This window comes from Epinephelus moara, chromosome 6 (assembly GCF_006386435.1).
Source record: "Epinephelus moara isolate mb chromosome 6, YSFRI_EMoa_1.0, whole genome shotgun sequence".
NCBI lineage: Eukaryota > Metazoa > Chordata > Actinopteri > Perciformes > Serranidae > Epinephelus > Epinephelus moara.
The window spans coordinates 19,285,502-19,306,997 of record NC_065511.1 but is presented as its reverse complement, the minus strand read 5'-3'; the positions used below and the strand labels follow the sequence as shown (position 1 = coordinate 19,306,997).

General features: G+C 39.0%; 2 protein-coding genes across 2 annotated transcripts; both read left to right on the top strand.

Annotated features, from left to right (window-relative positions):
* Window positions 1-2,876: 2,876 nt before the first annotated feature.
* LOC126391626 (CD209 antigen-like protein C) lies at window positions 2,877-7,331 on the top strand. Its single transcript, XM_050046508.1, has 4 exons — window positions 2,877-3,034; window positions 3,236-3,307; window positions 3,447-3,692; window positions 6,567-7,331. The coding sequence occupies exons 1-4, from the start codon at window positions 2,929-2,931 to the stop codon at window positions 6,941-6,943; spliced, it is 801 nt and encodes a 266-aa protein (XP_049902465.1). The 5' UTR covers window positions 2,877-2,928; the 3' UTR covers window positions 6,944-7,331.
* Window positions 7,332-9,856: 2,525 nt separating this feature from the next.
* Window positions 9,857-19,676, top strand: mal2 (mal, T cell differentiation protein 2). Its single transcript, XM_050047616.1, has 4 exons — window positions 9,857-10,138; window positions 12,335-12,505; window positions 15,388-15,588; window positions 17,234-19,676. Exons 1-4 carry the CDS (start codon window positions 10,022-10,024, stop codon window positions 17,303-17,305), a joined length of 561 nt encoding a protein of 186 aa, XP_049903573.1. The 5' UTR covers window positions 9,857-10,021; the 3' UTR covers window positions 17,306-19,676.
* Window positions 19,677-21,496: the final 1,820 nt, after the last annotated feature.

The following is a 21,496-nucleotide window of genomic DNA, read 5'->3' as shown; positions in this document are numbered from 1 at the left end:
TAAATGAACTACAAACAGAGACAAAACAAGCAAAATGGACTCAACTGAGAGACACAAATTGACCTTTGAAGGGGCACAAAATGACAACAAAGACATGCAAAGGAACTACAAAGAGATGTAATGACTACAGAGAGAAACAAAACAACCAAAAAAGAAACAAACACACCTCAAAGAGAAACAAAATGACTTCAAAGATGGACCAAAGAACTACAAAGAGACAACAAACGACTTAAAAAACCCGACAGATATACCCCAAAGTGACACAAAATGACTTGAAGGAGACACAAAACAACTCCAAAGAGATGCAAAGGCACTAAAAAGAGACACAAAATGACTACACAGAGAAACTAAACAACCAAAAACAATTACAAACACATGTCAACCAAAAGAACACATTATCACGTAGAAACACAACACCACAAAAAGATGCTGACAACTACAAACCATATCCTTTGCATATCCTTTCTGGACTCATTCAAGCTAAGGTAGCCTACTTTTATTGTATAAACTGGAGTTTTTCATCTTTATAACATGTAAATGTAATTGTTCAGCCCCCCTCAGAAGTTCAACTAGTGGTGTTTGGAGAAACTCCGATAAACCCTGTACTCTAGGCTACCTGATCAGCTCAGGTACAGCAGCTAAAGTTAGAGACAGGGTGTTGAAGGATATAAAGAACTCAGGGAGTTTATCTTACTATATAAAAAATAGATACACTTTTTAATGGAAAACATTTTGACTTATCATATCACAGGTAAAACAGCTCTACATGAATGTTAATGTTGCTCTGTGTCTGCTGGATGTTTAAACCTGCAATTGTTGGCTAACATGTCGGCCACAGCAACTTTATAAGGTCATATGTGTGTCAGACTGTGTGCACTGTACCCCAAGTGGCGAACAAATCAGTTACAGCTTTAAAGCAAAAGTATACTGTGGACATTTGGACAGCACATACAGTGACTGGAATGAAATGGAAATACTTGAGATTAATTATGGTCTGAGGTTTTCACTGTAAATGGGCAATAACTGCATTGTGTGTCCATATGTGATTAACTGTACATGTGCTTCCATTCAAAGCCCAGCAGTAAAGAGGGGCCGCTGGGCCCCTGGTTCAGCCTGAGGTAAAGCTAGACTTGAAAACAGTATGCCGAGGATCAAGGAAGTCTGCAGGGGAAGGGGTGTGGTTGTATGGTAACCTGTTCAGACTTCAGGGTTTGGGGACATTCAGTTGCACAGCGGTCTCCAGTTAGCAAAGTAAAAGTAAATTAACTATAATCTTTAATATTTGCTTTAATTTGTAGATAATAGCACTCAATAACACTTGTTTTCTCCCTTCCTCTGTGTGTATGTGTGTGTAAAGCCTTTGTGCTGCTTTCTGTGCATGAAAGGTGCTAAAAAAAAAAGCTGAATTTATTTATTCATTTCTCACATAATCTCTCTCTGAATTAATCATTAACTTAAAAGTTCTGTAGGTTTTTGAGTATTGTGCACCTTTAGGCCACTAGAGGGAGACACACTGATGGTTTGCATTGGAACATATTATTGAAAAGAAAATGCCCCCTAAGTAAAACAATTTTGTCTCCATACAATCTACTGCAGTATCAATAACATGTTAAACATACAAGCACACACTATGTCTATGTTTTTTTGTCTTGTTTTTTTTGTGTGTGTGTGATCTGCCTGCATTACTGACAAACGTACTGAATGATCTTGCAGCTGTGCGATAGTTAGTGGTTGTGTGGCATCAATTAATACATGGTTGCTTTTAACTGAATATAACTGTGCTAATAATTGTGAACACTCACACACTGAATATTACATTGTATCTATTAAAATGCTGTCATAATGCACTTCATTTTTATTTATTCTGGGGATTGGATTCACTATTTATTTGGGATTATTATTGGTATCACTATGACTATGCAGTGACGGAAATGCTCCAACACTATCTCGTTGTTTGCCACCCATATTCAATGTTAAGACCGTCCTTGAACTGAGCCAGTCGTCAGGATCTCCACCTTTGGTCACGTAATGATGCCTGAACCAGCCTTATTTGCTGAACGAAGCTGTGTGAGGGAGATGTGGCTAAAAGCTCGGGAAAAAACTGTCAAATTAATTTGAGTTTACCTTTATCATGCATTTTCCATTGTTTGTTATACTGTTGAACATGAGCAAGTGGGTTTAAGAGAACAAAAACTGCTGTCTTTATGGTGACCTTCAATATTTGCAGTGACTTGCTGATTGCTGCCCCACTCTTTGGGCTTCTATAACCTACAGGGTCACATGGCAAACTATCAAGGCTATCAAGACTATTATCACTTAAAGCCTACAGCTGTAACTATGCCTTTATATTTAGGCCTGAAAAGGTTATTATGAGTTAGGTCAGTTACGCCATGTTATTTCTTAAAACCACAAGTTCTCACACTTGAGCACATGAACACGGGCTGACATCCTGTTATTTGAAACAGGAAGTAATTCAAAGGGTTTTGCTGACTGTCCTGTAACTGTGCCACCCTTAAAGGCTCAGTCCGCAATCCTGAGGCAAATAAAAAACAAAACTTAATCACAGGCTTAAATACACTGCTACTGTACACTGACACACAATTCTAAGCAAACAGCTGTAATGTTAAGATGGTAAATATAAATAAATCTGCAAAGCAATCTTAACAAATGACTATGATGAAGAAATACAGTATATACATTATATATAAAAATGTAATTAAGTGCTTCATATATCCACTACAACTCACAACTAATGTAAAAAAAAAAGAAGATCTCAGAGTTCTGCTTTACATAAGACCTCAACCCAAGGGGTTGTCTTTCCTAAACCAAACATGTCTTACCCACTGTAGGTTCCCATTTGCAGTGTCAGCAAGTCTTGAACCTTCATAAAAAAAAGACAGAAGCAGACACTGACCACAAATTTCACAGATGTCAGTGGCACTGAACTGCAAGTCACTGGAGGCTGGGGAAGACAGTGTGAACCTGATGGCTTATGATGGTAGATCAAAGTATGGATGCCGATCTCAAATGTCAGGTAAGAATACACATGTAACCACATTCCTGTCAGTATACAGCGCAACATTCACTGTAGCCAAAATAGTAGTAATTATAAAAAGGCTATCATGTCTATGATGAAATGTAAATAAGGACAAAGTGCTGCTAATTAAACCATTTAACAAATTACACATTGCTTGTTTTTGGTTTCATTGCCTTATTGTGATGATGTGTTTTGCAGTTTGGATTGGAGCTGCTGGAGTGTGTCTGGGGCTTCTTCTACTGATTCTGATCTTAGGTGTGGTGGCCCACAGTAAGTACAAGTCTCAACAATGAGCATAAATACACAGCAAAAAACTCCCACTGAACACTCAAAATCAATCAGTACTACCACTAGGACTTGTCAATTGATAATTTTCACGGTTTTCCATTGATTCTAAAACTCATTGCAGATTCCGGTGCCATCAGTCACTGGGACGTGAAGTGTGAAAACCTGATCTACAGCCTGACTGTCGACAGAGACAATCTGAGAAATGAGCTGGACCAACTGAAGATTCAATCCAGCAACCTGACGAGAGATATGGAGGTACTTCAGAGCCAATACAACACCATGGCGGCGAGTCGAGATAAACTACAAGAGGAGGTCATAAGGTTAAACGAGACACTCAGAACCAGAAGCAAAGACTCAAACAGAACAGGTAAGAAATGCTAGAAATTAAAACTTGAATGGAGTGTTCTTTGATTTGGATTCACTGCTGTACAAAGCAAATTGAGGGAGAAAATAAAGGTACATTGTCAACCCCCAAGATACCTGGCTGAATCATAAAACGCATACTAGTATATTCCATGAGGGTCAGGATAATAAGATAATGTATCAAAACTAGTACAGCGTCATATCAGACAACCTGTTAAATTATCTGCTAGTCTTTCTAATCAGCACACGGTTTGGTTACTGATGAACCACCAGGTCTCAATAATCCTGTACTCTCTGTTTAATGTTAAACAGAAATGCTGAATACCTCTGTATAACTTTAAACAGAAAACACAAAATCCTTGTATTCAAAATAGCAACTCTCAGAGTCACAGTTGTGTAAACAGTAGGTGTTTTGCACCAAAAGTGAAAGTTTAATCTGTGTAATAACTATCTACAATATTCTGCATAGTTATAGGAATAATTAAACCGATTGAAGACTCACTGCATGACACTGGAGCTATGAGTCTTTACAACTCAGTGAAGCTTGATATTTTTGTTACTGTACAGAGACCTAGAAAAGTGCACTAAGCAAAGTGCAGATCTCAACAAAGTATTTAAGACACATAGAATAGTATTGTAACCAAGCATCCTGAGATCGCCTCACTGTATAAACTTAATAAGGAAACAGCAAACGGAACAATACATCCAAACTCTAATTTAAATATTGTTATTTATTTGGAACATTTTGGAACAACCAACAACAAAAGGCAGGAAAGATTGTAAGAGATGGATTAAACAGAGTAAACAGTATATGCTGCTCTGACATGAAATACAATCGTTGGCTAAGCTTACATTTTTAATAATATGACTAGCTGTACTCTTGCAATGCAAGAACACTGCTGTTTCTTTATTTTCATGTGTCCTTCATGCTGACTTTTTGCCCTGTGTGTGAAGCCTTAGCGTCAGTCATCAAGTACACATTTAAAGGAGCAGTGTGTAAGATTAAGGGGTTGCAGATAGGGTCGTGCCGATGGGTGATCTGATCGCCCATCGGCGATAGAAGGGTTGTTTCACGATGTCTTTTTTAAATGACGATGCAGTCGCGAGGTGTGGGGGGGAGACAGCGCGTTTGTGGAGCATGCTGACGAGATCGAGGCTGAACAAGGCTGAGTGAGAGGAGACAGAGGAAGGCTGCTTAGTGAGAGAGTGAAGGGTGGGGGTGGGGGGGGGATCAACGCCTCCGCCCGCTCGACACAAGTGTACTCGGGCGCACTATAAGCGGAGCGGACTCCGCGAGGAATGTCCGCAGTCATTCGGGCTTTCATAGTCGAGCGCACTTCCGCGTTGTAGTTTCCTGTAAAAATGTCCGTGAAAAATCCCCGCGATGTGAAAAATACATGCCGAGCAGTCACTGGTGCGCGGAGCGGAATCCGCGCGGTCGTAAAATCTGAGCTTTGCGTGCACAGGGCTTGCGGACGTCCGCTTTGAGTCCGCGCGGACCTCCGCAGAGTCCGTTCCGCGTATGTTCTGCCCGAGTATGTTCGGGCCGTAACGCGCATGTCGCGGAGCGGTGAACAAACCAAACAACACAATGTCAGGAGAAATTGAAAAGATAAGAAATTGAAAAGATATGCCGTCTATGTAAAGTCAACTTGCTAATTAAGGAGCCATTACATGTTCGAGAGTTTTATAAAGCTGCTCAAACGTCAAAGAGAGGCTATAAGTGAACGTTTCAGCGGCGACGCGTAATGACCTCACCCCCCGGGCGATGACATCGTTCATCGGCGATTTTACTAGATGGCGATAGGACGATAGGATATGGACAAGATCGCCCAACTCTAGTTGCAGACTGCAACCAGCTGAAACTTGTCCTGGTTAGAATTCCTTCAACATTTACTGTTCAGGAGGTTTTTTATTGGGAAACGAATTATCCACAGGGGTCTCTTTTTTTCACAAAACAAACTGTCCCAATGATTAAAACCAGTGAATCACTGAATAAAGCACTTTCACATTAGAAATCAGTGTTTTTCCAATGCTGTTTGGCATGTCGCAGGCGGGCCGCTCACCCAGCGCCTGCTAATGTGTGCTCACAAATTTTCTGATCTTTTAGAATCATCTGCATCTGTCTTTTCCTCTCCAGAACAAACAGACCGGGTTATTTAAACCATTTAAAACACTGAATAAAGCAGTTTCACCTTAAAAGAATCTGTTTTTCTGGCACTCTTGTTGCATAAGTGCTGCTAACTGTGGTGGTTTGGCACCTATAGAGCCAATGTTTGGCTTGTCCGCTTTGGGCTACTGTAGAACCATGGTGGTGAAGGTGCCACCCTACCTTTCCTATTTAGATATAAACAGCTCATCTGAAGATAACAAAAACACAACAATTCTTATTTTTAGGTGATTATGCACTAAAGAAAACATACTTCCAATGTTATATTCCATTTTTGCCAATAAAGCCTTCTAAATCCTACACACTGGACCTTTAACACCTTTTTAAAACAAGATAAGATGACTCAGGTGGACACATCAAAAGTCAGCTGGAGACAGCGTTTTTAATCAAGTCACAATGCTAATGTTAGCTTAAGTAGCTACCTAGCAACAGCTGATGAAATCTGCTAGCAACAGTTGTCATTTCCGCTACAGTGATTGAGTATTGCCTCTGTATCTTGTTCATTATCGTAGTTTCTCTTTTGTCTGTCATGTGATCTTGATGTTTACAGCGGGCAAGTGCTGGAGGATTGGTCATTTTAACTTGCTATAAATAACATCACTTAATGGTGGAAACTCGAGAAGCTCCCAACTTGTTCCCTGATGGTCTCCAAATCTTACCAATGGTTTCAAGATCACTATAACTAAAATTCACTTGTACTGTCTCTAGGTCAACCTTGCATCCAAGGATGGAAAACATTCGGGAACAAGTGCTACTATTTCTCTCCCAGCGGAGTGACTAAAACCTGGGAGGCCAGCAGGAAAGACTGTAAAGAGAGAGGAGCAGACCTGGTGATTATAACCACACAGGAAGAGCTGATATTTGTCAGCAAAATGTATGCAGTCACCTGGATCGGTTTGACTGACAGAGAGCAGGAGAACACGTGGAAGTGGGTGGATGGGACTGATCTAGTAGGCGAATTCTGGCAAGCCGGGGAGCCCAATAATAGTGATGGAGGAGAGGATTGTGCTGAGGTCTCACGTTCGGCAAAGAAATTTAATGACGTGCCTTGTAACAGAAAATTTTCATGGGCATGTGAGGCTTGAATCCCTGTGGCTAGCCATTCATTTGTCTTTCACTTCATGTAATTCAAGCCCTATCAGCCACTGTACAGTAGGCTATCCCACTGTCTCACGATCTGATTGTTATTACTCTTCCATACAATAATAGACAGCCCTTCAAATATACTGTTACTTTATTCTTTTAATTTCTTTTATGAAATAAAAGCACTAAATAAATATAAATGTGATATAGCCATTGAATGAGCTTCCTTTAGTTTTCATTATCTCACTTATTAATATTTTGTTCCTACTTGTATCAATAATTTGTAATTAAAAGCAAAAAAATACAAGTGTAAGCACAAAGTTGTATCTTCTGGATGTTTTCTTCGACTGCTTCTAAAATAAACAATTAAAAACTTGGAAAATAGAATAATGGATTGACTCATTTTATATTTCGCAATTTCCTTATATAAATCTTGCAGCATCAGAGGTTGCTGCATTGAGTAAAGCTGAAGAATCAGCAGTTTAGTCCAAGAGGAGATTTATCTCTGGCTTCCTGCTGCTCCATAGATGACAGTGAGGACTCCAGAGACCCATCGAGTTGAACGTCTTTCCATGTACAGATAACAGGGTCAAATAGGCCTATGTGTTTCCTTTATGCTTGCAAAAAAAAATCTGGCTTGAAAAATATTTCCGACCTAGCAGTGCAACAGTTGTCTTATATCACATGATAGGATACAGGGTCTTATACGGGTCAAAGTCATTCTAATTGCCATTTACACTGAATTGAACTAAGCTCATTGCCCTTTAAGAGGTTATATCAACATTGGTTCACATAACCCAAGCCCTGGTTAAACATTAACTGTGGCTTACCATAAGAAACTGCTCTCACCAAGTGAAGTAACACCAAAACTATTTTGCTTCACAATTTGATTAAAAGAAAAAACTGTGCTGTCAGAAAACCTCCCTCCAGCACTTGATATTTCAGCTCCATGTTTTAACGCAAACATGGTAAATGTGACAGAGTCTATTTGGAAATCAGTTCTTTCCTCTCTTCAGCTGCGACTCTAACCTTTAAGCTAATATTTACTTTACAAACTTCTTTGCTCCTGCACTGGGTAGGTTAACCAGCACACACACTGTTGTTCCTTAGCCTTCATTTCTTTTCAAACAGAGTTAAAGAAATCAATGTCATCAATAGTTTCAGATTTTTTTCCTCTCACTATTGTTTCTGAGCTGTGTTGTCTGTTGGCAGCAGCTCACACAGAGAGGAGCCAAGCTCTCCAACAAACTGACAAAGCCAGAGTAAAGTTGCTGCCTTCAGTCAGTGTTGGAATTACCAGAAGTGCTGGATGAGCACATACCTTTACAATGTGAACGATTGCACAGTTATCAAGAATTGACATTTAGGGTGTGGAGAGTGTAAAAGCCATGCAAACAGGAGGAGGATCGTTGTTCAGGTGTTTCGTCATTGTAAACACATCCTGGTGCCTTTTATTACATACTTGATATACTACCTATACTACCAACATTTGATGCAGACAGTAGATTTACTCTGCTGAAACCAAATTCATTGGCATGTTATAACCATCAATACATGGGTTGTGTTGACTGACATGAGGAAAATGCATTTGGTTGTCATTCATTATGGGTAATGTATTTTCTAGTGTCCCTTTCTGTTGTAATAAGCAACTTCTACCTAATAAATTAAAAGCGTAGTTATATGACTCGTCCACATTTTAATGGCCTCATCCAGCCCATGTTGCACATATAAGAAGTGGTGTAAGAAGTATATCAATTCTTAAGTTAAAGTACCAATACTACTCTATGCATATACTCTGTTACTAGTAAAAGTATGTAAGTACCAGCAAATCTCACTCTGCTGAAAAAATGTCTCCATCTGTGTTGTGCTATTATATATGATGCTTCTGGATTATTATTTCTGGTGCATTCATGTGTATCAATATAAACAATAATATTGCATTTACGTTCCTGTGTGTTGGATTTAGTGGCATCTAGCAGTGAGGTTACTCCCATGTGCCAAGCGTGCAGGAGAATGGTGGCCGTCGCAAAAACACAAATTGCCCTGTCTATAGCCAGTGTTTTAATTTGTCCCTTCTGGGCTACTGTTGAAACAATATGGCTGACTCCATGGGAGAGGACCCGCTCTGTGTGTAGATAAATGGCTCATTCTGAGGTAACAAAAACACAATGATTCTTAGTTTCATGTGATTATAAACTATAATTGACACATAGTTATCAATATTATATACTTTTTTTCTGCCAATAGATGTCCCTAAATCCTACACAGTGGACCTTTAATGTACATGAATATATATGGTAGTTATTTGATAACAGAATTTGACTTGTCTTAACTATATGTTGCATTTTTCTGCTTTTTAGGTTGTATTTATTCTAACTATTACGTACTGCATTTTTCTGTATATACTGCTGGGTAGTTTAATTTGAAGCAATGCATCAGATTCTTTAAGATCATCATGTTTGTAGCATCACTGTCCTTTGAGAATACATATAAGGAGAATCATTATCAATTAGTATTATCAAAAAAAAAACAACACTATTATAAGCATCACATTGAGGTACAGAGTTTGTAGTGTATAGGAAGGTTATGAAAAATTCTAATATTAAATGTAACTAAGGCTGTCAGATAAATGTAGTGGAGTGTAAAGCACAATATTAGCCTCTGAGATGTGGAATAGTATTATAATTTTGCATAAGATGGATGGAAGTGCCGCGAAAGTATGTAATGTAAATGTATATTCCACCACTGCATAAAATCTTGTGTGTGTGTGTTCAATTTAATCTACTGCATTTATAGTCATGTTCACAACCAATTCAAATTTGGAGTCCCAGTTGTGTTTATTTCGCACACATACAAACCGGGCACCTGGGTGTAGGAGCTTCCGTGAGGTCCTTGAATGCAGCGTCGGTTTCCAGGGAGTGGCCCCTGCACCTGTCCGACCTGTTTGGGGGACACATGACTCCGGAGGAATTTCCTCCGCTGCTCCCGTTCTTTGTTGAGCGGAGTCTGTTTAGTGGGAGACAGAGGGTGAGAGCCAGAGGAGAGGGGGAGATAGAGAGAAGACAGAGGGAGATATAGAGATGTCGGAACCAGCCACTAACCCCGCTGCCACCTCGTTCCCTGCGCCAACTATTTCTCTACCTTTGGGACTGGAAGTACTGAGAACTTACTCTGGAGCTCTTGTCTGTGTAGAAATAGTAAGTGTGTTTTTATAAAGAGTTTAATAATGATGTATGTTGTATTCTTCAATCTACCAGTGACCTCTGTGGTGTTGTGGAGAGAACATGCAGTCACTATTGCTTTATTAATAATTAATAGCCTTATGTTGCTCAAGTCCAGTTAGACTTTAAGTAGGCTGAAACACGGTCTATCCTCTGTGATGTGCGGTGTACTCAGTCTTGAAGTGTTGCTATTAACACTCTGATCGTCACTGTGATTGCCTGAGGCTGGCTGTAGTTGCTTATGTTTGACAGTCAAAGCAAGGTTAAATACCGCCTCGAGCAACACCTGTTTTTATAGTCCAGTGTGGGCCTGTAAAATATCAAATTTGCAATGTGCATCACCTCCTCTAACAATATCAAATAGTCTCTTTATATGCCACCTGTAGGCTCATGATGATTTGACTACTTATCTGTACAGGCCTGTTTGCAGTTGCAGGCCTGTACAGATAGGCCTTCAGGTGGAAACAGAGTCATTTAAATGCAGAGTTGAGGCTGTTATCAGCCCGTACCCAATACTAAAGCCTTTGCCACAGTGGTGCCTCCAAAGGGATACTTGATACAATTGCTCACCTTTGCACTGGACCCCCTTAGCAAAAATAATGGAGGCTAATATTACTGTATTTAAGAGGCTGTGGCATGCTTATGTAGTAGTATCTTGTGAAACTAGACAGTACCACCTATCTCAGCATAGCTTATCAGGAAGGGGGCTAAATAATGCTCCACATTTAAGCGAAATTTTGGGAACAGCTGGCATGGGCATTTATAAAGGGGTCCTTTGAACACTCACAATCATGCTCAAGATATTCAAAAAAATGGGTTCTATGGTTACCCACAAGTCTTCCCCAAACGTGAGAAGGCTCACCCAGCTACCAGTCAATATTTTGTTCCTTACAACCAATATACTGCCTTAAATTAAAAAATTTTTAGGAGAAGGACAGTGAGCCTATTTGAAGAGCGATAAATTGCCTAACATGCAGATACATAACACATTAATAAAGGATAGTTGTGGAACTCAACATGTTAACTGTACTGGTGTTAGTCTATGCATATCAGATATTTAGCCATATCAACTGTAAAATAAGAAAGTATTTCAGTATGCAATTCCTTAACTTTCCTTATCGACAGTTTTTAACTACCCTATATTCTATTTTCAAATTTCTGAAATTCAGTTATGGCTTTTTGGTTTGGTTTGCCACCCCAGACTGCCATAACACTGACATGCAGTGAATTTTCTTTAGTGTTTTAATCAATTTTGTTAACTTCATGTTTAACCCATTGTCCAAAACAAACCGGAGAACATAATGTATAGTTTCCCTTGCACCACACATAGTGCTTTTAGCATGAGACAACATTGATGTGAAAAGCAGAGTGTATTATAAGCAATATTTTAAGATAAATATACCTCACAATTATAGATGCACTAATCAGATGTTACTTATCCACATTTAATACAGCTTCAAATCATATCATAAAATTTGGTGTTCATTTAGTCACAGCGGGCTGGTACACCTCAGTTGTTTCTGGTCACCTAACATAAATCAAATGAGTTCCACTCAGCAAGGTATTTAAATAATTTAAAAATTTAAATATGGCAAACAGAAATCAGTCTTATTGGATCAGGAATTGAGGCTGTGTAAGTTGAGGCATCGTCAAAGTACAATACACTAGTGTTGTCAAAAATAATGATTTATTGCTACATCGATTTTGAATATTTGAAATGGTTTCAAAACTCAGTATTGATACACCGGTACCAGCTGCGCTTTCTCACTTTGTCTTATTGTTAATGTTTGCTACAGTCGTTCTGCTGTCCTCTGCTACTAACCAAGAAAAGAAAAATCTTTGTTTGACTTTTAATAAAAATGAATACGTTTTATGCCCTCTATTTTTCTCCATTGTATCAAAAATGGTATTGAATATTAATATTTTTCAATACGATACGTATGGAAGTTAAAAATTCCAGTATTGTGACAACACTATAATACACCATACCAGTAGTATCTGTATTATACCTGGTGTCTCCCTGGTGTGTCATAAATAGTTAACAAACCTGTAACTGTACAAATGTGTCCACTGAAACATAATCAATGATTAATTGAGTCCAAGCTCTCTCTGTCAAAGTGCTGAATTTCACAGAATGAAATTAACTGCTTCTGTGCTTGTGTCTATCCCCAGTTATTTGGTGGTCTAGTATGGATCCTGGTGGCTTCCTCCAATGTGCCCGTGCCTCTGCTGCAGGGCTGGGTGATGTTTGTCTCCCTCACCACCTTCTGTCTCTCCACCGCCTACCTCACGCTCCTCCTCACCGGCCTGGCTGACCGCATCAACACTGACTGGAATTCCTTGGTGAGCTGTAGATCAATGAGCTGTCAATTATTCAGCTAACCTGTCTGTGTCCATCTGTCTTCCCAGTCATTGATTCATCCTTCTGTCTGTATGTCTATCTAGCTATCCATTCACAGCTGTCTGTCTGTCTGTTACACCACCTGTAGATCAGTGGATTAGTGTGACACCATTGGTAGGACTCTATATTGCATCACGCAGCATAGCTCCATAGTGCTAAATGTCTAAAACTCCACGGGGAACCTTTAAGATGTCTGTCAGCATTTGAGAATGTTGCCATGGCAGCAACTGTTGTTTCTGGGCGTGAAAGTCAGAGATCCAGTTTAATGGCAAAACTGCAAGTCAGTGTTATGGCAGTGACATTATTTCAGCTTGTATTATGAAGTGTCAGCATATCAAACAGTGACTGTGCTACAAAATTGGACCTCAGTTAACTGTCCCAAAGCACATTAATGTTAAACAGTAGTCTAATATACAACGATCTATTGTACATTCTTAATGTATGAAAAGAAAGTTATTTTCATGTCGTTGTGATTGCTTATAGATTGCATAATGTTTTCACATATAATTTTCATGGCTGCTAATATGTAAGTTCAGCTATGAGGAACAGAAAGAAATCCATTCGTGATTTCACCACCTCACCACACAGCACTTGTCCAAGTGTGGGCACACGGATGCACGTTTGACGCATTGTGTTATTATATTACTCACAATATCATGTGTCAAGTCTTAGAGGAAATAGGTCTTTCACATCACGCATCAGTAGTGTGTGTATGTGTCTGCAAAACTACATTTTTTAGCTTAACACAAAAACATACTCCATGAAAAGAGCTTGTTAATGTGTCACTGACAAAGATACTACAGACATTGCGTTTGTAGCATCTAAGACAATCTAATAACACAAACTCAAGGGATAGTTTGAAACAGGTGCTCACTGATACACTAAAGTTCACAAACTGTGTCTTCAGGGTTATGATCGAGTTACACAGTGAGGCAGATCATTTTTTCATAGGCGAGGACATTCCCACAAAGTTTTATGCCACTTATTCAAAGATAAGCAGTTATACTTCCTCATCTTAAAATGACTCAGACATTTCAACTATGTGAATTAAACCACTAATGTCTACTGGCAACTTTTATTTCCATGTTCTGGCTGATTAAGTGTCAATGACCAACCACAACCCCAGCTGAGTTGTTATGAGGACAGATGTCGGTGACTGCTTTAACACATGCAAATCATTGTTTTAAAGAGGGCTTGAAAGACCTTCTAGCATCAATTACAGCTCTGGAGATTTGTAATTTAGGCAGAAATGGTAACTCAGATTGTTAGAAGCTGTATAAATGTCTACATTTTTCGATCTGAAAGACAAGACCCATCGGAATAGCTGCACTCTAAGCAGACCACAAAATCCCATGTAACTGATGCAGAGCTAGGATTTAATGTGGAGACACAATACAACACCAAGAGTAATAGAGCTGCATTGATCAGTCGAGTAATTGATTACCCAATAAATAGAAAATGTATCACTTAATGACTTTGATAATGGAGTCATTTGCTTTCCATTGTTTTACATTACATAAAATTGATTCTCTTTTTGTTGTGGGCTGTTGGTTGGTCAAAGTTATACAGTATTGACATCACCTTGGACTTTTGGAGATTGTGATGGGGATTTTTAATTGTTTTATAGAACAGCTGGTTAATCATTTGACGGAGCTAATAGTCCCCAGCCCAACTGATAAAAAAGTAGCGCTGGGCGATGTGGAGAAAATCAAATATCCTGATATTTTTTTGGACCAAATACCTCAACATCGATAATTACGATAATATTGTAGGGTTGGCTATTGGTGCTTTTTGATAAATTATTATTAGTACTTTGGATATGATAGCTAACTGGGTAAAGGCAAAAAGTAGAAAATAGCCAGTCTGGTAAGTTTGAAAAATTGCAGTACTTTACTGTAATTTGGCCTTTAAAACCAGGAAAAGACAAAATGTAGGATTATGTTGCAGCCCTATTGTGAAATAGCTCCTGTTGTATGTACTGTACAGTGTAAACAGTAGCCCAGCTGTAAACCTAATGAGCATAGCCTACTTATTATATGTAAAAGATATTATATAAAAATGAGTCAAGGCTATAGGCAGTCCATTTACCTTGCTTAAGATGTATTAATAATGCACCCTAGAGCCTACATGTAGTCACAGAGTACAACATATAGAATGTAAATAACATGAAATCACTATTACAAGAAAATCTCTTAGCATTGGAGAGCATGTTCCATTAGTGCAATAAGTACAGGTGTGAGAAATATATATTTAAGTGCCATGTTGCTGTATTATGTCACAAGTATGGGCTCTCAGACAGAGCCAGCCTCGCCTCAGTCTCCCGGCCCTGCTCCCAGGAGTAGCCAGGCGTGTGGGGTTGTTTGTTTTCGGCCGAACAATGAGTGACATGGATGATGAGCTCACACCAAAACGCAACAAAGGCCCGCCTGTAGTCCCGCCAGGCTCGCAACACAAACTCTCATTAACCTTCTTTACTCTCTGGCACACCCTCTGCCTCTCTCTGTGTCGTTAATCCCTCTCTCTGTGTCGGTCTTTCTATTTTCTTTCTTAAAACGATGGTTTCCACATCAGCTAAACCTCTTCAGTTTATTGTATTTTTATTCTCCTTCCTTTATCTGACATATTATGCTTTATAGTTCATGTAAGAGCTTGATTCGTTGACAGATAGCCTAGTTTGTTATGTGAATGCCAAAGTTCAGATGGCTGATATTTGTCTTATAACTGTCCAATACAATAAAACTTACATGTTGATAATACGTTGGTCCAATCTACTGCTACTACTTGTTTTTTATTTCTAATGCAATCTCTCTTCTTTTCCCCACAGGATGTGATTTACCATTTTGTCGCTGTGCTTTTCTACTTTGCTGCCTTCGTTTTGGAGGCAGCAACGACAGCAGCAAACGGAGGAGCTCATGTCAAGCCCCTGCCTAACAGCACTGACACTGTCATGTGTATAACCTACCCTCGGGGCAATATATTCACAGTCCTGAGTGACAGGCAATACAGTATTAATGTGGCAGCCACGGTGAGTGCTATATATCTTTAAAAAGAATAAGTCAGTATAATTTGTGCATTTTAATTCATATTATTATCATATTGCAGTACTATCTGAATGAATATAGCCTAATGTGAGACACCTTTGTGACTTTCTGAGGTAGGGGAGCTGCTGAAAGTGCCTTAGAAAGCCAATATCATGTTGCAATAGAATTTACACTATTCAGAGTAATATTTAAAGGGACAGTTCACCAGATTTGTTTGGTGTGAGTTGCTTTTTGTTGACGATACCGGCCTTAGAGATGTCGGCCTTCTCATGAATATAATGGAACTAAATGGCACCTGTCTCATGGTGCTCAAAAGGCCAAAAAAAAGAAATACATTTGAAAAACTCAACAGAAATGTCTCTTACCAGAAATCACAATCTGGTTACGTAAGATAATCCACAGACCTTGTTGTAAGCAGTTTCATGTAGGAACTGTTTTTATTTCTACTGAGCTAAACCTGTAAATTTGAAAGAGACATTGCTGTTGAGTTTTTCAAATGTATTTTTTTGGCGTTTTGAGCACCACAAGCTGAGTGCCATCTAGTTCCATTTTATTAGAGATAAGGCAGACATCTCTATGGCCTATATCTTCAACACTCAGCAACTCCCACCATGACAATCTAGACTGATAAATAGCACTACAGATAAGAGGAAAAATATGTGTTTTTGGTTTTGGGTGGAACCGTTGGAGTGTCGAAGTAAAACTAAATCTGACTTCAGCCGTATAGTTCTTTTTCCAAATATCCAAATTCTTTTGGACAACACTGTACAACAATGAAGACAAAATATTCTGGATATGGTCGCTGCCATCTTGGGCTAGGAACGTCATTTGGAGTCAGTCTGTACAGTTGTGATCACCACGGTATTGGGTTCCCGCCCATACACCTGTTTGACTAATCACGAGCAGCGTTGTTTGTTTTTCTTATTAGTTTGGTTGCAATAAACACCTGAACATACATACATCAGTGTGATATGGACTACCTAAAATGATAGAAACCATTTTGGGAAAACTTGATTTGATGTGCACTTGAGTTTTTAGCTAACATAAAGGGGGGCGGGGGCTATGACCTATCCTGCAGCCAGCCACCAGGGGGCGGTGGCTTTGGCTTCACTTTTATGGGGGGTGTCATGTCTTCAGTTTTAATTATACAGGCTATAGCATATACAAAGTAACCCCCCTGTTCACTAAACTTCAGCTTTGGTGTTGTGTGTATTTAGATTTTTGCATTCGCCTTGTCCTGATATCAGCTAAAACTGTGGGCTGCGTGATAAAAAAAGGAAGTGCTAGCCACTTTCTCTGACAGATATGCAGTAGGTTATGTTAGGTTACGTGGGGTGAGATTGTACTTTAGGTTGACAAAATATACCCAAACCATGTGCTGGCCCAAGATTTAAATTGAGGAGCTCATGCAAAAGGCAACACTTCTGTGCTGCATTTCCATATTCTGTCTATATTGTATGTCAAAGAAAAGGCCATTTGAAACGTTGAAAAGTTTTGATCAATGCTTATTTAAGCCATTTATCATGCAAAAAACATTTTCTAGTTAAGGTTATAAAATGTTTCACTGAGCTTTTCTAACATTTCATATATTTGTTCTTTGCTTTCTCTCCTTTTGTCTCCTTGTCCCAGATATTTGCATTTGTGGTGACACTATGCTACGGCTGCAGTCTGGTGATGGGCTTCAAGAGGTGGAGGATGTAACCTTGAAAACCAGCGTAAACTAGTTTTGTAACTGCTTCATAACTTCAGCACGTATTTAAACATCAGCCACACTATCCAGAGCTCGACAGAGAGCACGGCTATTGAGTTCAGTTCAGTGCAAACTTTGTTATTTCCTGATGGGAAACAGCAAAGCTTTATATGATAACATTTCTGCCTTAGTCAACACATTTGTTAAGATTTCTGGACAATATTATTCCTACAGGTTTCAAACAGGTTCAGTCTGGGCTGTTTAAGTCATTTTAAATAATAGCAGTCTACATTGTTCACATAACTTTATATATGAACACTCTGAGGCAACACAGAGTGATTTTGCAAGATGCAATTAATGCTTGTGACAGTTATGGTTTTGTTTTGCCACCCACTTTGTTAATCATACAAATATTTCCCCATACTCTGTGTAACATCCTCGTTGGAGGGAATATTTCCCATTTCCAATACCAAGAAATATGCCAATGTATGCTGCTATAGGTTAGTATGCACAGCTGAAAGTTAATGTGATGCAATTTCATCGAAAGACCTTAATATTGCCCCATTTCCTGAGTCACATCCTCATTGGAGGGAATATTTCCCATTTTTGATACCACAAAAAATGCTTATGCATGCTGCTAATCGGTTATGCACTACAGAACAGTAATGTGATAGTGCAATTTGTTTGAAAGAGCCTTTAAGGCAACGTGATGTTTTCACTGTCCTCCAGTAACCTTGGTGCTAAGAAGCTGTAAAATCACTCTATGTTGAAAGCTGGAGTGCTGAACTTTGTCTCCCCCCTCTGGCAGTGAGAGTAATTACACAAACACTGTTGAAGTGTGCTTATGATGAATGCCTGCAGGTGAACTTGAGCTTTTGTTTTTTACTTCAAAGGTTTTATAATTAACATTTTTATGTAGATGAAGAGCTTTTGGAAAGGTGCAAAATGAAAGTATTGTTTTTCCTAAAAAATATATTGTGAATTAATCATTTTTTAATTTTTGTGGGGCAAATGGTCAGCTCAATGTCTGCCCGGTTGCCATGAGCTAACACTTACACCAAAATTGCCCATCTTTGTTGCTAAATCTGTTAATAACTGTTAGGTAACGTTAGCTGTAGGATGCTAACAGTATGCCCTGTAAATCTGTGTGTGCAACAGACTCTGTCCCCGGTGTGGAGCTCACACTCCTGCAGCAGCAGTCTCCTAGCGGATGTAGACACAGGGGGACCACAGATGTTTCACAATAAACAGAGCGAGAGCAGGACAGAGTCTCTCTCCACTCGACCATGACACGTGCAGGTTGTGCAATAAACGGGCAACTACTTATGCTTCGAGCAACAGTACTGTGGTGATATTAATGCAACAGAAGGGGGAAAGGGGAGTGTGACATCTTGCAGCTATTAGTTGCTTTAATCCTTCTTCTGAATGCCAAGCTACCTTTCTAGCTGGAGCATCTACACTAGAAAAGTTTTTCGAATGCTTCTTAGGATTGTCCACCATAATCCTAGCTGCTGCTCGATTGCTATGGTCTCTCACCCTTCCTGCCCCCTAAACATAAAGGCATCACGTCAAATGCATCACTTGCGTGCTAGCACGACAATTTTGCCGCAGACACCACAGACACCAGGCTTTCCCTGGTGGTGATAGGCTTAATCGGCAATGTGTGCACCCATTTTTCAACATCTATACGCTCTGCACTCCAGCTTTTACACAAATGTTATTACAATTTTATATGGCCACTATTTAAAATGTGAGTTAATCTAATATTTGAATTTCAAAGTTGTAATCTTTTCTTGTGAGCAGATTTTCTCAGTATATTTGGTATAACTGCTTTTCACAATATTGTTGACTAATGTGCATTCTCAGTCAACATTAGACATGCAATTATATCCATTACTATTTAAAGTTTCTCAGTGCTGTCCTATGTGTCTAACTCCACTGACGTACTGATAAATATCATTTGACCATTTATTTGGTTAAATAGATTTGTCATTTTAGTGACTTTTACTGCAAATTAATCATTTAATTTGACCATCAATTAAAAAGGAATGCTTTTGTCAGCAACTATATTTCAGTGATCTTTGTGTACTAATGGATCATGTATAGTACAGTATGTTTGTAGTGTTTGACCCATATTGTAACTGTGATAATGAATCATAAAATTAACCAAATCATTAACTATCTTGCTACATGATTTATTAGTTGTATTTAATATATACTCCTGTTGGCATTAGGCTGTTAACTTTTATTAATTTAAAAATTGTTTAAATGAAGAATTTTTGTTTTTTGGCACCTGCTGTTTTGTTCGTTTGTTTTTGTTGTTTTTTGTTTGTTTTTGACATTTAAATGCATTTTAGAACAACAGAAATAAAGGTTTTGAAGAAAAACACGTTGCACTTGTCTTTTCATCATTACAGGGTGTGTTGCTGTCTGCCACAGTGTCTTCTTTGATGCTACCACTGAGAGGCGCCAGAGTCAGAAATACTCAAGCTCAACACATAGGGGTTTTGTGAGAGCAAACCCAGCAAGTGAACAGCGATAAACTGGCTTACAACACGGTCCCAGGTAGTATAGTTTCTCGTAGAATTTCTCAGGTTGCACAGTTCAAAGACTTTTATGACAGGAACTGAGACGGTTTCTTTCTAAAATTTAACACATTATTTTCTTGCCTCCACCCCTGTCTGCCTACCAGTGGCATAACTGGAATGGTACTTAAAAGATACAGTATAAAGACTTGGCTAATAATATTCAGAAATGCTTTTACAGGTCTGGTAGGGGTTCTGTCTACCTCCATATCAGAATGATTTTCTAAATTTTCTCCAATGAGAACACCACATTCTAATGACAACTTCTTGCAATTGAATCCACAGCAGAGGTTTTCATCTATTTTAGCTGTTTCCAACATGCAGTATGGGGCGGCAGTGGCTCAGTCCACAGGGACTTGAGATGGGAACTGGAGGGTTGCTGTTAAAGTTCCCAACCAAACCAAGTATGGAGTGTGGACTGGTAGCTGGAGGTTTGCCTCCTGGCCACTGATGAGGTGCCCTTGGGCAAGGCACTGGGCCCCCAACCACTCGGGGTGCCTGTCCTTGAGCAGCCCCCTATCTCCAACATCCCTCCATTTAATACATGTATAGGTCCTGTATGTGCAAATGTGTGTATTTTGGGCCTGTGTGTATATGACAGGTAAAAGAAAAGGAACTTCCCATCAGGGATTAATAAGGTATGTCTTCTTCTTCACCTAAGCACAGGAAACATTTACTGCTTGTGTGTCAAATCAATTCAGCAACACAAATGAAGTTTAACTGCATATGTTTGTGCATATTGTCACATCACACTGAGATACTTGATATAGACATTGATGTATCTTGAGGATGTAGCTGTGGTTGTCATTAACCACTCAACTAGTCAGCATTCCTTACCCTAACTACACATCTATACACTGTTTAACCAGGTTTACAGGCATCTTTCCACCACAAAGTGTTGCTGGAGCTGGCAGGATGCTGCAATACTCCAATTTTTATCATAAGTTTACAATGTCAATGTTAATTAAAGACATTACACTGTATTTCTGCAGCATTACAGGTTATTGCTTGTGTTAAATAATATGTATACAGTATGTATGCACACAGAGTATTTAAGTGAATTAATGTCACATAATATTTTTGTGTTTAAAAGCTGAGGAGTGCAACAGTTATTATATGTAGCAACACATACACATTTGTAGGGATAACATGGCAGATTTTGTCAGAAAGCTCAGTGCTAGTTATAATGCCCATGCAGCCCACACCAGAAACGATCATCATGATTGATTCACTATTGTTTAGTTCAATAATTGGATGACATTACCATTCATACTACACCATATTACATTATAACCCCCTGCAGTAATTTTATGTTGTCATTTTCATGTCAGCCACTGGATGTCGCCCGGTATCTACAACTGCTCAACTTTACCATGTTTAACCAATGTTTACACATAAATAGTAAAGCGATGGCATCAACAAAAAATGTTGGTGGCGCTTTCCAATATTGTGCTTGTCTCGTGCACCTTCAACACTCAGTGAGTCACAATAAATTTAAAAAGAAGAAAATACCTTGTTACAAGGGAAAAGTAAAAAAGAAAAAAAGAAAAAAAAAGTCACGTTATCTTATTTAGACTAGTTCATGCATTTAGTATTTGCATTTAGCTGTGTGGTACA